Consider the following 14,148-nt stretch of genomic DNA (forward strand, 5'->3'; position numbering starts at 1 on the left):
TTGCCATATCAATTTGCATGCACACATTTTGTCACTAGTTAGACTGTGCTTATTTTATTTAATTAAATGCCGGCCACGCCACAATAGATTAAACTAATATAATTTGTCAGAGGGAAGACTCGATAAGACACACAAAACACCTCACCTCTCCAGAAGAGCGCGTCTCTCGTCCTGGTTGTTCTGGACCGTGGCTTCCAACACTGCGATCTCTCCCCTCAGCTCATCTGACTGTTTTTCCAGTTCACCAACTCTCCTCTGGCTTCCTTGCAACTCTCTTTTTAGCGTGGCCACATTTTCATTCAGCGCCATCACCTGCATCCCCAACTTAGCTTCAGCCTCCTCCTTGAGCTTCACCTTCTCCTCCATGACTCGCTTCTCAGCCGCCTTTAACGGAAAAACGTGTACAGGTGAGTTAAAAAAAAAGGATCAACCATGAATTAAAGTAAGCATTTGGTAAATGAGTCTACCAGCTGATCCTGGACTTTCTTGTTTTGGGCCAGGAGCTGATCCTCCCTTTGGCTCCTGCTCTCCCTGGTGGTCTGGTGCTCTTTCTGCTCTTGCTCCAGTGCAACCTGTGCAGCCTCTACCTGACCCTGCAGCTCCAGCTTCTGCTGGATCAACAGCTGTTTGGTTTCTCGCAGCTCATCCAGCTCCTGAAGGAAAAATACGTTTTGAAATTATATTTAAATCAAAGATTAATTTAAAGCCTTTAATACCTGGGAAAGGCATTTTAAAATCAAGCACGCTGAATAATAACCCTGAAGAATGCGACTCTTATGACTTGAATTATATCTGATTTAAGCTGTTTATGTAAGGCCCAAACGTGTCTAAGCAACGGTGACAGGCAACAAATGTTAGATTTATTTTTTCACTAGATGGCAGCAGGTGGTTATAAAACCTATATAAAAAAAGAGAAAGTCTTATAGCTGTTGAAAAAGATCTTCATGCGTGTTTTTCTTGAATTCCTGTGAGTAGTCAGAGCTGTGTTCAACTAAACAGGGCCAGGTTTCACACTGAGTAAAATAGGAGTAAAACTAAACCAAACACTGAGGTAGAGGACTGTTATCCCAGGGACTGAAACATGGGGATCCTTTTGCTACAAGGCTTCTCTTGCCTTGTAGCACAAGGATCCCAATCAATTCTTACACTGCCTGCAGCTGTGTTTTATCTACAGACCTCCAGATTTTATCTGTACCCTGTGAAAGATTTACCATCATCTAGTTGTGGCAGGAGATGTTCTGGATTTATATCCCTCACCTACCTATTTCCTTCTAGGCTATTTTCTATCAAAACAAAACATTAAACAACAAAACTTTATGACTAAATATCCTTTTTAAGTGTGTGGACACAAAATGGCGTTCGTTATCACATTTCTTATTTATTGAAAAAAGGAAACTAACCTTATCACTCTTTTCAGTTAGTGCCTTTAAGTCGGACGTTATTTTGGCGTTTTTCTTTTCCAGGGCAGATTTAGTCGTGTTCAATTCCTCCACTTTACTCTTCTCTTTGTCCAGTTGCTCCTTTATATCATTCTGCAAAATAGCATGTAAAGCAAATTAGCATTCAGGCTGCATTTCTTATGCAAGTTCAATTCTTTCACATTTGCTTTTCTTTTTGACCTTCTGCTTCTGTAGCTCCTTCAGTCTTTCTTCCTGCTGTTGGTGCGTCTGCCTCAGTTTGCTCAGCTCCTGATCCAGTGTGTTGCAGCTCGTCTTCAGTTGCTGGATCTGAGACTCCAAACCTACTTGATGATTTTGGTTTGCAGCCAGTTCCTCCTGAACCAGACTCAGCTTCTCTTCTGACGCCTTTAGTCCAACGAAGGATCAAACGGTGCAGGAGGAATATGTAAAAAACAAAACCAGCTTCAGACTTCAGAAAGGTACAGGGTATAAATAAAGTTAATCATTTTTGCGAGCTTTTGATATTTACGAACCTTGAGGTCTTGGCGCAGAGCAGAGACTTCAGACTCTTTGCCGTAGAAGTCAGACTGAAGTTTACTGAGACTCTCCTGGGTTTGTGCCAAGGATTTCTGAAGCTCCATCACCTGGCCTTTTTCAGAGTTCAGCTCCTGGCTCATTGAAGACATCTGGGCCTTCAGTTTACTCTCCTCCTCTGCCTGCAGTCAAATACACACGTACACAAATTAATACACGATATAAATGAAATATTTGGAACATTTGTCTGTAGAGAGGAAAACACAGCTAATGTCACAGGTTAATTCTTGTGCTATGTGTTAACTTAACTAGTTCTAGACCGCATCATCTGGGCGAAACCCAGGCTTTGCGTTATCGAGTTTTCATTATTTGAGGTAAAAACCAAAATGATTCTTACCTACCGTATTTTCTGGACTATAAGTCACTCCGGAGTATAAGTCACACCAACAAACAAAATGCATAATGAAGAAGAAGAGGGCAGTGCTAGAGGGCAGCTAGAGTGCCCTCTAGTGGCTGTCAGTGTGAAAATAACAAACATCTGAAGTCACATGTCACTCACCTTCTTGACACTGACTTCTTGTAGCTCTGACACCTGGCTCTTCAGCTTTATCTTCTCTTCTTCGTAGGACCCCTGAGCTGTCTTCAGCTGTGCCTGCAGCTTCTCCAGCTCTTTCTCTTTTTTCTTTAGTGTCTCCTGAGATTTTCCCTGCTGCTGCTCTAATGAGCGAAGCTGCCCTTTCAGATTCTTCTCCACCTAGAAATCGATAAACAATGACATGTTCAGTTACTTTAAAAAAAAAAGAAGAAGAGAGATTAAATACTGACACTCACCTCCTTCAGCTGCTCCACCTGATGCTGTGATTCGTTCATTGTCTTGGCGATGGTCTCATTATTCTTCAGGAGCTCCTGTCTAGTCTTCTCATTGGACTTTTCCTGAACATTAAAATATAAACAAAGTGTGTGAGTCTCACTTCCAATGTGGTAAAGTGTCTTGTCTCTGGAGAGCATAAAACCCACCCTTTCCTCAATAGCTAATTTATGACTCTTCCTCTCTGTGTCCAGTTCACGTCGACTCTCTTTCAGAGCTTTGTTGGTTTGTCCTAGGCTCTCCTGAGTGGAGACGAGCTCCTTCCTCTGGTTCTCTTTCTCCTGTTTGACCTTTTGTAAATCTGCTGCCAGACTCTTCCCTTCTTCAGTCATCTTGTCCAGGTTCTCCTTTAGGGCAGCTTTTTCTTGCTCACAGCGCTCCAGTCGCTGCTGAGTCTCACCCAACGCTGTTGTCTTCTTCGTTAACTCATCCTGTAGTTTTGCAGCTCTTTGCATCAAACACAACGCATTGAAATGTTATTGACAGAAAAAATATAGCATCACTGAAGAAAAGAAAAAACAACTGTATATAAATATTTTTTCCAAACTATTACAGCTAATGTTTTGTAATTAGTAGAATAATGCAAAGCACCGGCATCGAAGGTAAGTAAAAATTAAAAAAAAAAAAAAATATATATTTTTATTTCTAAGGAATATATCTGATCATTTTAAACACACGTTTAGGAGGGATAGGAACCCAAAAAAATAGTTTTGTGTTGTGTCCAGATGCTCGTGAGCGTCTCTCTGTATTAACACAGCATTTACATGGTTAATTACATGCAGAAAAAGAGCGAGGTGGTTACAATCTCAAAAAGAGAGACACCCTGACTCACCCTGTTTTCTCTGTTTCCAGTGAACGATGCAGCTCCTTGGCTTTCCTTTTAACCTCTGACCCTTCCTTATGGAGCTTTTGTACTTCTTGCTGTGCCTGATCACGTGAGGCCTGCAACTCCCCGACCTGTGACTCCAATTTCTGTCCAATTAAAACACAGGAGGTCAGGAAAGCAGAATGTTTTAAGGCTCATAATCAATGCATCATCAATCGTCGACTGTTTGGCGACTGTGGAGTGAAGACTCGACACCAACCTTGTTAACACCCTCAAACTGCTCCACACGCTGCTCTGAGGCCAGCAGTTTGTCTTTGTATTCCTTCAGACTGGACTCCAGGTGTGTGCACTGCTCCTGTCTCTCCTTGAGTCTCAGAACGTGCTCCTCCTCTTTCTTCTGAACTTTAATTAGCTCCTACACATGGGGAAAAAAACGAGGTAGCATTAAGAATTGTATCAAAGTGAGAAATTCTTGGTAAAATAAGGAACAAAGAAGTACTACGTCAGCTATTTAGAGTAGATACACAGAGGCGACACACACAAACACACACACACACACACCTGTTGCTTGTCTTGCAGTGCGTGCTGAGCGGTCTCCAGACTGTTCTCCAGGTTGGCCTTCAGTGCAGCCTTGGCGGCCTCTGCAGACAGCAGCATCTCTGTCTTGGCTTTCAGCTGCAGGGAATCAGACAAGATTTCAGTTTTAAGATGCCAAAACAAAACACTGCGATGTCATCTGATGCCTGACTCTCACTTCCTCTTTACCAAGTATGAGAGCACAGCTGGCCTTCACACACAAAGGAAGTGAGTAAACAATATCTTCCTCATCCTCCATAATTGATTTTTGGATTAGCAAATGGCAGCAGGGCCATTCTTCGTCTGAATTCATGTCAAAAAATGAAGACTTTGAATACTAGCATATAAAAGGCAATTTTAGCTAAGTTAGCTAACCAGTAACAGCCCATACAGTCATTGCTAATAAATACCCTTAAAGCCTGTTTGTTGATCATTAAAGCTTCTATGTTCCATCTGAATTATTTGATAGGCTGCTATCACATGTAAAAGACCTGTGACAAACAGAAAATAAGACAAACCCAGCCAAAAGATGAGAAAAAAACGTGACTTATCGTCACCTATAGTGTCTAATTTTTTACAGCAGGTTACTCATCTGAACACATTTGCCTACTGCGACAGGTAACTCAGATGCAGCCATCATGTGGTACCTCATATTTTCAAATTTGACATTCACCTCAAACAAAGTCACATATGGAGGTCATTACATATGCAAACCTATCTACCTGAGTGTCCACCTGGGCGAGCTTCTCTTTGCTGTCTGCCAGCTGGGTGGTGAGTTCAGCCACTGAAGTCTCCAGAGTGTGGGCTCGGTCCTGGGCTGAACGCAGCAGTGTCTTCTGCTCCTGCATCTGCTCGTGCAGGTTATCCTGAGCTTGTTTGTTGCTTTCTGACTGGTTCTTCAATTTGTCGGTCAACTGCATCACCTTTGTGAGGCACAAGTTAACAAATCAATTTATAACAGATCATTGGGTTTGAATTTGTTACTTGACATTGTTTTTTGTCACCTACCTGTTCTTGCAGTGCATGGTTCTTCTCTTTGAGCTGGTTAAGCACAGCTGTCTCCCCCTCACCCGCCTGGATCTTGGCACACAAGTCTTCTCTCTCTGCCTCCAGTTGGGTCACAATGTCTTTGCTCTTCTGCAGCAGTGCCTCCAGGTTCTGGATTTTCTGGTCTTTATCACCAATCTGACGGAGCACCTGCTCCAGGTCATTCTACAAGACAAGGTGAGAACCGTTTAAGCTGGTCTCGTGGCACATACTGGGATTTTGGCTAATGTGGGCACTGACATCTCTCTATGTACATTATACAAGACAATGTAACGGCAACACAGCGCAGCCTTCATCTGCATTGGATGGATGGATGGATAGATGGATACTATAGATAGATAGATACATTTTTATTAGATAGATAGACAGATAGTTGGACAGATGGATGGATAGATGGATAGATAGATAGATAGATAGATTTTTTATGGTCCCTTGAGAGTTGCCCATGGCATCTACTGGTACCAATGCTTCAAGCTCAGATGCTCGTAACAGACCTGTGCCTCGCGGAGTTTGCCATTGGTGTTCTGCTGCAAAGCCAGGAGTTCCTGATGCTGTTGCTTTGCTTTTTCCAGCTGGTGCTGCAGGTCTGTGTTCTCACTGGTGCCCTCCTTCAGCTGAAAATGAAATCCACATTTATTTTACACTTACCCTGGTGGGTCAAAATAGTGTTGCGTCTAGTTTACACGGCTGCTGTTGCCTCTGGATACAGAGTATTTAAATGGATCGGTCACAAACAAATTCAGTTTTTATGTTGGAGCTAATAAACATGACTTCGGTCCCTGTAGTACATATGCCATTAATAAACATGACTTCGGTCCCTGTAGAACATATGCCAGGCCTGTATGTGGCGTTGAATAGGCGCTTTAGCTGTGGGATCTGTATCACGCCTTTGGGGCAGAGAACTGTGTGCTCTCTGTATACGAGTCACAGATCCCGGATCCCCAGGTGTAACAAAATAGTTCCATCTACAAATGAGAGAATATACAGGAAGCCCTGCTCTGCTGTCATCTCCCACTTTGTTTTTAGTTTTGATTTCACTCTGCATTGAAGTTAAAGTGAAAACTACTACATAAGTGACTCTTTGACAGAAGCGTTCATTATTTGTTTCCAGTGCGTTTTTAAAAACCACCATTCACACAGTGAATAAAGAAACCGTCTCGTCTCCTACCTGTTCTTCTGCGCGGGACAGTTTGAGCTGCACTTCAGCAACCTGCTGCTCACGGTCTTTCAGCTTTTCTCCAGAAAGTTGCCTCTGCTCTTTCAGGCGCCCTTGCAGTTCTCCAAGCTGTCTCTCTGCCTCCAGTAGTTTTGCATGAAGCTAGAGAGACAGAGAGAGAGAAAGAGAGAGAAAGAGAGAGCATTTTTAATATGCGTCATGAAATACTGCATTTTCACCTGTATTTGTGTCTCTTGTCGTCTTTCTCACCTGACTGATCTCAGTCTGCTGCTGAGCACCCTTGCTCTCTTTCTCTTCTCTTTGCTGTTCCAGTTGTTTCCTCTCGACCTTCAACTCTGCATGTTTCACCTCCAGTTCATTGATCTCACTCTTCAGTTTTGCCACCTCCTCATTCCTCTCCCCGAGCTCTGTTGTGGTTTTTTGCAACGAGGCCTCAGATCCTGAGATTCGAGCCTGGAGCTCCTGGACATCCATCTCTCTCTCCTTTAAGCTGTCTTGGACTTCCTTCTTGGCAGCTTTCTCAGCCATCAAGGTCCGCTCCAGTTCTTGAACCACCTTCTCCTTAGACGCCAACTTCTCAGATAGTTTCTGTTAGAATAGAAAACCACGGGACAGTAACAGGCAGGTAAGTTCATTGTGCATAAAGTGTTTGGTGGGATAAATGAAGTATAATTGTTATTAGGAATTGTCTGCGTGATTAATTAGACCCCTTTAAAACACCTAGCAACACCTGCTCTAAATTAAAACAGCTGGCATTTTAGGATCTGCAGTAATGCACGGACACCATCGCTCCATGTGACATGAGCCAGGGAGAAGAAGATACGGCTGTCAGGAGAGTGGAATCAAATGAGGTGAGGCATTTCTATTGGAGGGTTTACGATGGGGATATATATTGGTATGTGTCCACACTTGCCCTTGTGATGGTTGAGGCAGTAAAATTGGCAACAAGGTGATAAAGGACAATATGTTGCGAACAGTGGAGCATGCTGCTAATGATTGAGTGTGACAGGGCATCTGAACCCTGCAGACTGCAGGAGCAGCTGGCCAACATTAACAACCCTGTCGCTAGACTCTGATCCTCACACTGTCTCCAAAATTTTGGTCTTTCCACTTATTATTATTGACGAGCTGACTTAAATCCCACAAAAAGCACGCCTGAATCTCAGGGTGTTCATTTTTGTGCATTGCAGTGAGTGTGTTGTACTTCTCTACGTCTCACACAGAAACCCACTTTCCTGCCACAGGTTGATCATATAATCTGGCAAGAACGTCGGGCCGCCGTTCCCCAATTCCCACTGCAGCATGCAGGGCCCTATATTTGTATTTCACCCCAGTTGAACTTGTCGTTATGACCCTCGGTGCTAGTTTATATATAGCGCTCACTGTAATATTTATCAGCATTCTAAGAACGCTTGTGACAGTGGTGCATTGTGCCGAGGCCAAAAGTTAAACATAAGAAGACATTTATTAATATTACAGTAAGAGAGGGAGGGACAGAGAGACAGAGAGACACAGAGAGAGAGACAGAGAGACAGAGAGAGAGAACCTAGTCTTTTTTTATTGTAAGAACACTTCGACCATTTACATAGTACGTGTGTGTGTGTGTGTGTGTTGCTACCGGAATTTGCTGCTGCAGGTTGTTCACGTTGCTCTGAAGCTGGTGGATCTCTTGTGTGTAGACAGCTGCTTCCTGTGGACCCTTCTCCAACTCTGCTTTAAGCTGTGATATGGTCATCTGCAGTGCAACAGACGGAGAAACATCAGATTCTTTTCACCAACACGATCATGCGGTTAAACCATCAACGTTCTAACAGATCTAAAAAGTAAAAATGAAAATTAATATGAAAAATAAAAATTCCAAACAGGGCGTGTGAGTGAAGTGGAGCGGTGAGAACTGTGCACACTGCTCCTGGGATCAAGTGGCAAAATATCGGCTTATCAGATAAAAAGTTAATATTGGACATCCTTAAATATAATGTAATACTAACTAAGGGCTTTTTGTTTGTTTATTAAAATGAATTGAAATAAATGTTCGAATATATGTTTGCCTGATGTGTGGTGTTCTCTTTCACTGCAACTGCCTCACCCTGCTCCAACCTCACTCCTGCTTCACTCCACTCTCATGCTCTGATACTTTATGACCCAAAATTCAACCAAAAGAATGACAATGGCAACAAAAATCATCTGGGAAAAATAAGAAAAAAAATCAGTATCAAATTAATAAATCTAACCATTAAAAAATAATTAGTAAAAAAAAAAAAAGTAAATTAGGGGACAATTTGAAGCGATGTATTTTACCTCCCGTTTACGAATCTTGAAGAAAGTTAAGTGTTGCAGAGGAACAGAATGAAGAAGAAAAGAGAGAAAGACATGACCAGAGGTAAGTCACTATAAGACAGCAACAGACCGGTCTGCAGTGGAACCAACAGCTTTAATCAGCTGTTACACTGATTACACAGTGATGCACAACACTCAGAGGTATCCCTTTAGGGGTCGCTATAGGGGTTCACTTTGGTGATGGGTTAAAAACAGAGGTCACATTTTGTTGTGTGTGCAGTGGTGTGCTGTGTCACAATGACAAACACTTTCACTTTTCACTTTCAATATCTCCACTATCTCTCCTCAACACACGTCCAAACCATCTCCACCTCTCTTCTCTGACTTCATCTCCAAACTGCTCCACCTTAACTGTCCCTCTGCTCTGCTCATCTCTAGTCCTGTCCATCCTGGTCACTCCCAGGGAAAATCTCAGCATCTTCATCTTCTCCACCTCCATCAGTGAATCTGAATATGCTAAACATTGTTTTTTAATTTGTAAATTTTAAATTTCATATGAAGAGCTAATTACTATGCTATACAATTATGGCATTCAGTTATTATAGTCAAAACCAGAACTGAAAACTACATGAACATGCAAAATACTGGGTTACTGCTAACAAAAAAAATACATTTTTTGTTTTTTACTTTATATATATATTTTTTTATACTTTTCTAGAACAAGACCAATAAATTTAGTCGTTCATCCAAGGGCTTACACATCCGGCTTACACATCCGCCTTACACGGAGAAGGTCCTGGTTTGAGCCCCAGAGGAATTACATCCTACTCGGCCTGTTGCAGCAGAACTGCTGTTAACACCTTAATTTCCCTAATGTGGGGTTCTCATTATTATTATTTATTATCTAAGATTTTAAAACAAAGAAGCAAAATTATTTATTTTGTGCTGATGCAACCCACTGTGAAAACATTATTCTGCAAATCGAAAGACGTACATTTTTGAAGTCACTGTACCCTCACCTCTGATGTTGTGTAATTTGCCTGCAACTGCTCATAATAACTCTTGAGACGTTCAGACTCCTCTTCCCTCTCACGCGTCATTGAATCCATCAACGTCTGAACCTGCACTAACTCCTTCTTCAGCACCTCCACATCCTCCAATCCTGGTCGCTGCAGCTAGGGGGCAGAACAAAGGTCATATTTATTGACGTAGGGCAAGAGATGCTATGGTACAGTAATGATTAAGTTGAAAGAAACTTGGTCAAAAGGAAATAACTGAAAACATGAAAATGGGAAAATGCCATAACATGGTGATCTTTTCTATTCCATTTCTATGAAAGTCTAGTTGTGCAGCCTGTACCTGATCTTTTAGTATGAAACCAATAACGCTGAAAAACCATTTCATTTTTTTTAGCACTCAAAATACTAAGGTGTTCTTTATAACAGTGATTCTCAATTGGTGGGTCGTGGCGTAGTTTTCAGTGGGTCATATAACTTTTCCATGGCAAAAAAAATGTTTATAAAAAAATTAGCAGCATTACTCTATTCTCACTCAGTATGCCACGATAATAGACCTGTAATGCATGTTGACACCTGAATATCTGGCTCGATTGATTTGGCGCTGCTTGTTATTATGGGGCAATGATGATGCAGTGTAAACACAACTGTGAAATATTTTTTATTTCTCAGTGTAGGATGAGTTGATGTACCAGTTCTGTCTGTAGTTTCTCGTTTTCTTGCTTCTCTGTTTGTAGTTGCTCAGTCATTTTGGTCAGCCTCTGGTCAGCCGCCTCCCTTAAGCTTTTTTCTTCATCATATCGTGACTTTAAATCTGTCAAATCCAAGAATAATTTTAAAACACAGAAGAATACAGCTTGATGTAAATATTTTGTTAAAAACTGATACAAGAACAATGTGATCTCCTTTAACAATCAAGTGAATTATAACTGATAGACAACCTTAGTTTGATTGATTTGACTTTTAACAGTCAAGTGTTGTTAAATTGTGCAGACAAAGACTTTCTAGAGTCATGGCCAAGTACTAACCTACTATCTCTGTAGCCAGCTGGGCAGCCTTCTGCTCAAACAGGTCTTTCATTTGCTTTATGTTAAACTTTTCTGTCTCGGATTCATTTAACTTTCTTTCAAGAGCTGAGAAGGGGAAACAAAGATCTTTAGAAAATGACAGTTTTATAGTAACTGTATTTTAATCCAATAAATGCAAACCTGAATCCTCTGAGCTCATCTGTCCATCATTCTGAGAAGACCAGGGTGAGAGAAAAAATGGACAGTAAGATTAGGTCTGCCAATCATGTTTTAAATTTAGAAACAACAACAAAAACATGATGTTTTGAGATAAACATGTTAGGGTGATTACTTGCTTCAGATGCCCTTGGACCTTGTCTAACTCCTTCTTGAGCTCTCCAGAGAACCACCTCTCCTCCTAAATAGGGTAAGAACACATACATATAAAGTAAAGTCTTTAAATTAGCCCATGTTGAAACACACTTATTACAGCAGTTAAAAAAAACGTAACCACACCTTGAGAGAAGCATGTAGGTCCTGAACTTCTTGCCTAAGCATAGTAAGGTCTTCCCTAAAAAAGGAGAGCATACAGTAAAGCTATTACACACTATAAACTTTTGTGAAGATAACAGTAGCACTTTAACAAGCACCAACTCAGCGCTTGTTTTGGCTCTTGTTACAGAATATAAATGTTCCTTCTATATTTACACCAAAGTGAAATTGAAATCCCAAGACACCAATGTCATTTAGTGTCGCACAATAAACATCACCAGAATGCTCCAACTGGAAATGCTCTTCAGTTCCATTCTTCAGCTTCTTTACAGTATTAGCAGATGTGTTGTATGTGTTGGCATAGTGAGACCAGGCTCCATGTCATAACAGATGTTACTACATTATTAGCCTCACCTAGTGGGTGCCATGTGAGCTGGAAGGTCTCCAGTGTCATGGAACAGCTCATAGTGCTTGAACAGCTCCTCTGCAGAGTTATGAGACTTCATGCATTGAGGACAGATGAAGCCCTAGACGTGGACACAACCATGTGAGATTAACCAACGAGACACCTTCAATCATGCGTCCCTTCACCAGCCAGGACATGCAAACGGACAATTTCCAAATGAAAAAATTGTGTGTGTCACCTCGGATGTCTGATCATGGTTGAGATCGGTGCTGGGCTGCTCTGACTCTGCATTCTGGGAGCCCCCCTTTCCAGGAGTCTAAAGAGAAGAAATTCTGCAGTGAGTGTGCATATGTAAATGCAGTAGTATAAATCATGGGTTTTGATTGTCTGAAAAAGTCATTCTTACAACTTTTCAAATACATGTAGTAATAGTAATAAGTTACTATTTCATAACCAGGGAGTCCATTGTATAGCTAGGCCTTACTACTAGATGACAGCATGAACCTTATGCAATACCAAGGTGCATTGTAGGTTGGGCAGGAAATAAAATGAAAGATTACATGACCATTTTTCCTCTTCATTCCACAGCAAACAATGATCTCTCCAGCGTTTCTTCCACCTGCTCCCTACTCTCATCAAAGATGACAATGTCATCTGCAAAGCTCAAAGTCCACAGAGCCTCCAGTATGACCTCATCTGCCAACCTACGATTAACATAGTAAACAACAATGGGCTCAGAGCTGATCCCTGATATAACTACACTCCTACCTTGAACACACTAGTCACTCAGATAAGCACATCTAACTATTGTACGGCTTTCATCAATGATCTTGGTCAACTCTAACAGCACAGTCTGTGGTTACAAAAGACATTTCTGTCCTTTCAAGGCAATTTGTTGCACCCTATCAAGTTACTGACATTCTCATAATCCACTTTCTGATATATCTATATACTAATCATTGGTCACCGTAACACTGGATCAGTCCAGTCGAAACATCGTCTAATTATTACTGGAACCATTTTACTTAATGTAATGTATTAGATTGATAGAACTTTATTAATCCCTTGGGAGTTGCCTTGGGGAAATTAAGGATTATTATGATTAATTAAATACATATTGTGTTAATCATGAGCCGGTCGCTGTTGAGTGATTACATAAATACATTTGGGGAGTTGAATAATTTATATCTGACTGCAACATAGATTTTGACGATGTTGCCCGGGCCGAGTAAACAGACGAAAGGCAGTATGGGTAATGTAGTAGGACAATGTGAAAGCTTTCACGTTAACCTTAGTATCCTCTCGTAACCTTGTTGACAAAATGATAACTACGTTAAAATGATTGATGACAAATGAGTTGGGTTCTGAAGACCTTTCTGCAGATAATAACTTAACGTGACTCTATGACTAATGTCGGTGTTATCATGTGATAACTGGGAGATGAATTAACGTACCCCTTAGCTAGCAATCAGAAGCCAGGAAAATAAAGCAATTTAGATGCCGGTGACTTTAACAAGCAACGTCATTGCTTCCTCGACTAGAGCTGAATACGCCCAACAATAACGAATGTGTTATTCATTCGCTGAAATTCAGCAAATTGTGTCAATAAACCGTTAGCATGTCGTGGTTAGCTATGGCAAGCCCACTTAGGGAGCGCTTGTTATATAACTTCATACACGAATGGGTGGCGGCGCCGTTTCAATGCAGCAAGCAAGTCCTGTTCATTGTCAGGAAGAGCCCACCCACACACGACAAGCCGTGCAATAAAACGTATCTCTATCAATGGAAATAGACGAGAATAGGCCCTGTGTTTCCAATGAAAGCCACTCTGTCTTACTAAACAACAGCGATTAAAATGACATTTTTTATTATTGAGACTTACCATCTGAAGTATCCGTCGGAGCATGGTCACGACTCTTTGTCCAGGCACAAACCCTTTGTTGATCTACCAAAAAAAAACAAAGCTAACGTAACGGCACGACGAACACCTGACCTGGCTGAGAAAGCAGACGCGAATGGGCGGGTCAGAGAGAGGTTGGTTGAAAAGCGTGGCTATTGCAAAAAATTTATAAATTACATAATTGCTATACATTATACATATTTAAAAAACATTTTACTATAATTTCTTGACCAGAAAGAAAATCTTATCGCACAGCAATAAGACACGGTGGAGAGCAACGAGTTTCAGACAGGAAATTATTGTTGATATACAGATCTAAATATGCTTGTTGTTGCGTATTAGTGTGTTTGTTCGAATCTTACGTTGTAGGGATCAAAGGAGAGTTGATTCTAACAGAACGCATCTAGTAAGAATTACAAGGTAATGTGTTGCGTTTGAAGGATATAATTTGTTCAAACACAATTTTATAATCTAAATTTTACTTAATACAATCGACTCACTTTAGAACCATAACTATCACATCTTCTTTGCTTGTTAATGTTTGAAGCCCTTCCTTTTGCGCAGGCTGCTGTCAGGTTTAAGACTGACCCTTAGTGTTACTGCTAAAGTTTTACTGGTAAAC

At 41.1% G+C, this 14,148-nt stretch overlaps 1 protein-coding gene across 1 annotated transcript in view; it reads right to left on the reverse strand.

Moving 5' to 3' along the window:
- Positions 1 to 13,847, reverse strand: part of eea1 (early endosome antigen 1) — an 18,063-nt gene extending 4,216 nt beyond the window's left edge. Inside the window, exons 1-26 of the mRNA XM_008311980.3 lie at positions 13,509 to 13,847; positions 11,865 to 11,942; positions 11,635 to 11,747; positions 11,245 to 11,299; positions 11,081 to 11,146; positions 10,930 to 10,960; positions 10,750 to 10,854; positions 10,414 to 10,535; positions 9,725 to 9,880; positions 8,047 to 8,163; positions 6,678 to 7,016; positions 6,420 to 6,569; positions 5,746 to 5,865; positions 5,213 to 5,416; positions 4,927 to 5,127; positions 4,190 to 4,303; positions 3,888 to 4,043; positions 3,635 to 3,774; positions 2,952 to 3,249; positions 2,766 to 2,867; positions 2,494 to 2,688; positions 1,934 to 2,116; positions 1,620 to 1,805; positions 1,401 to 1,532; positions 468 to 653; positions 146 to 384 (exon numbers count right to left, since the gene is read on the reverse strand). Of these exons, the coding sequence (XP_008310202.1) occupies positions 146 to 384; positions 468 to 653; positions 1,401 to 1,532; positions 1,620 to 1,805; positions 1,934 to 2,116; positions 2,494 to 2,688; positions 2,766 to 2,867; positions 2,952 to 3,249; positions 3,635 to 3,774; positions 3,888 to 4,043; positions 4,190 to 4,303; positions 4,927 to 5,127; positions 5,213 to 5,416; positions 5,746 to 5,865; positions 6,420 to 6,569; positions 6,678 to 7,016; positions 8,047 to 8,163; positions 9,725 to 9,880; positions 10,414 to 10,535; positions 10,750 to 10,854; positions 10,930 to 10,960; positions 11,081 to 11,146; positions 11,245 to 11,299; positions 11,635 to 11,747; positions 11,865 to 11,942; positions 13,509 to 13,532 (3,812 nt within the window). The 5' untranslated portion in view covers positions 13,533 to 13,847. The remainder of the gene's footprint in view (positions 1 to 145; positions 385 to 467; positions 654 to 1,400; positions 1,533 to 1,619; positions 1,806 to 1,933; positions 2,117 to 2,493; positions 2,689 to 2,765; positions 2,868 to 2,951; positions 3,250 to 3,634; positions 3,775 to 3,887; positions 4,044 to 4,189; positions 4,304 to 4,926; positions 5,128 to 5,212; positions 5,417 to 5,745; positions 5,866 to 6,419; positions 6,570 to 6,677; positions 7,017 to 8,046; positions 8,164 to 9,724; positions 9,881 to 10,413; positions 10,536 to 10,749; positions 10,855 to 10,929; positions 10,961 to 11,080; positions 11,147 to 11,244; positions 11,300 to 11,634; positions 11,748 to 11,864; positions 11,943 to 13,508) is intronic.
- Positions 13,848 to 14,148: the final 301 nt, after the last annotated feature.

Source organism: Cynoglossus semilaevis, chromosome 6 (assembly GCF_000523025.1).
Source record: "Cynoglossus semilaevis isolate Cse_v1.0 chromosome 6, Cse_v1.0, whole genome shotgun sequence".
NCBI lineage: Eukaryota > Metazoa > Chordata > Actinopteri > Pleuronectiformes > Cynoglossidae > Cynoglossus > Cynoglossus semilaevis.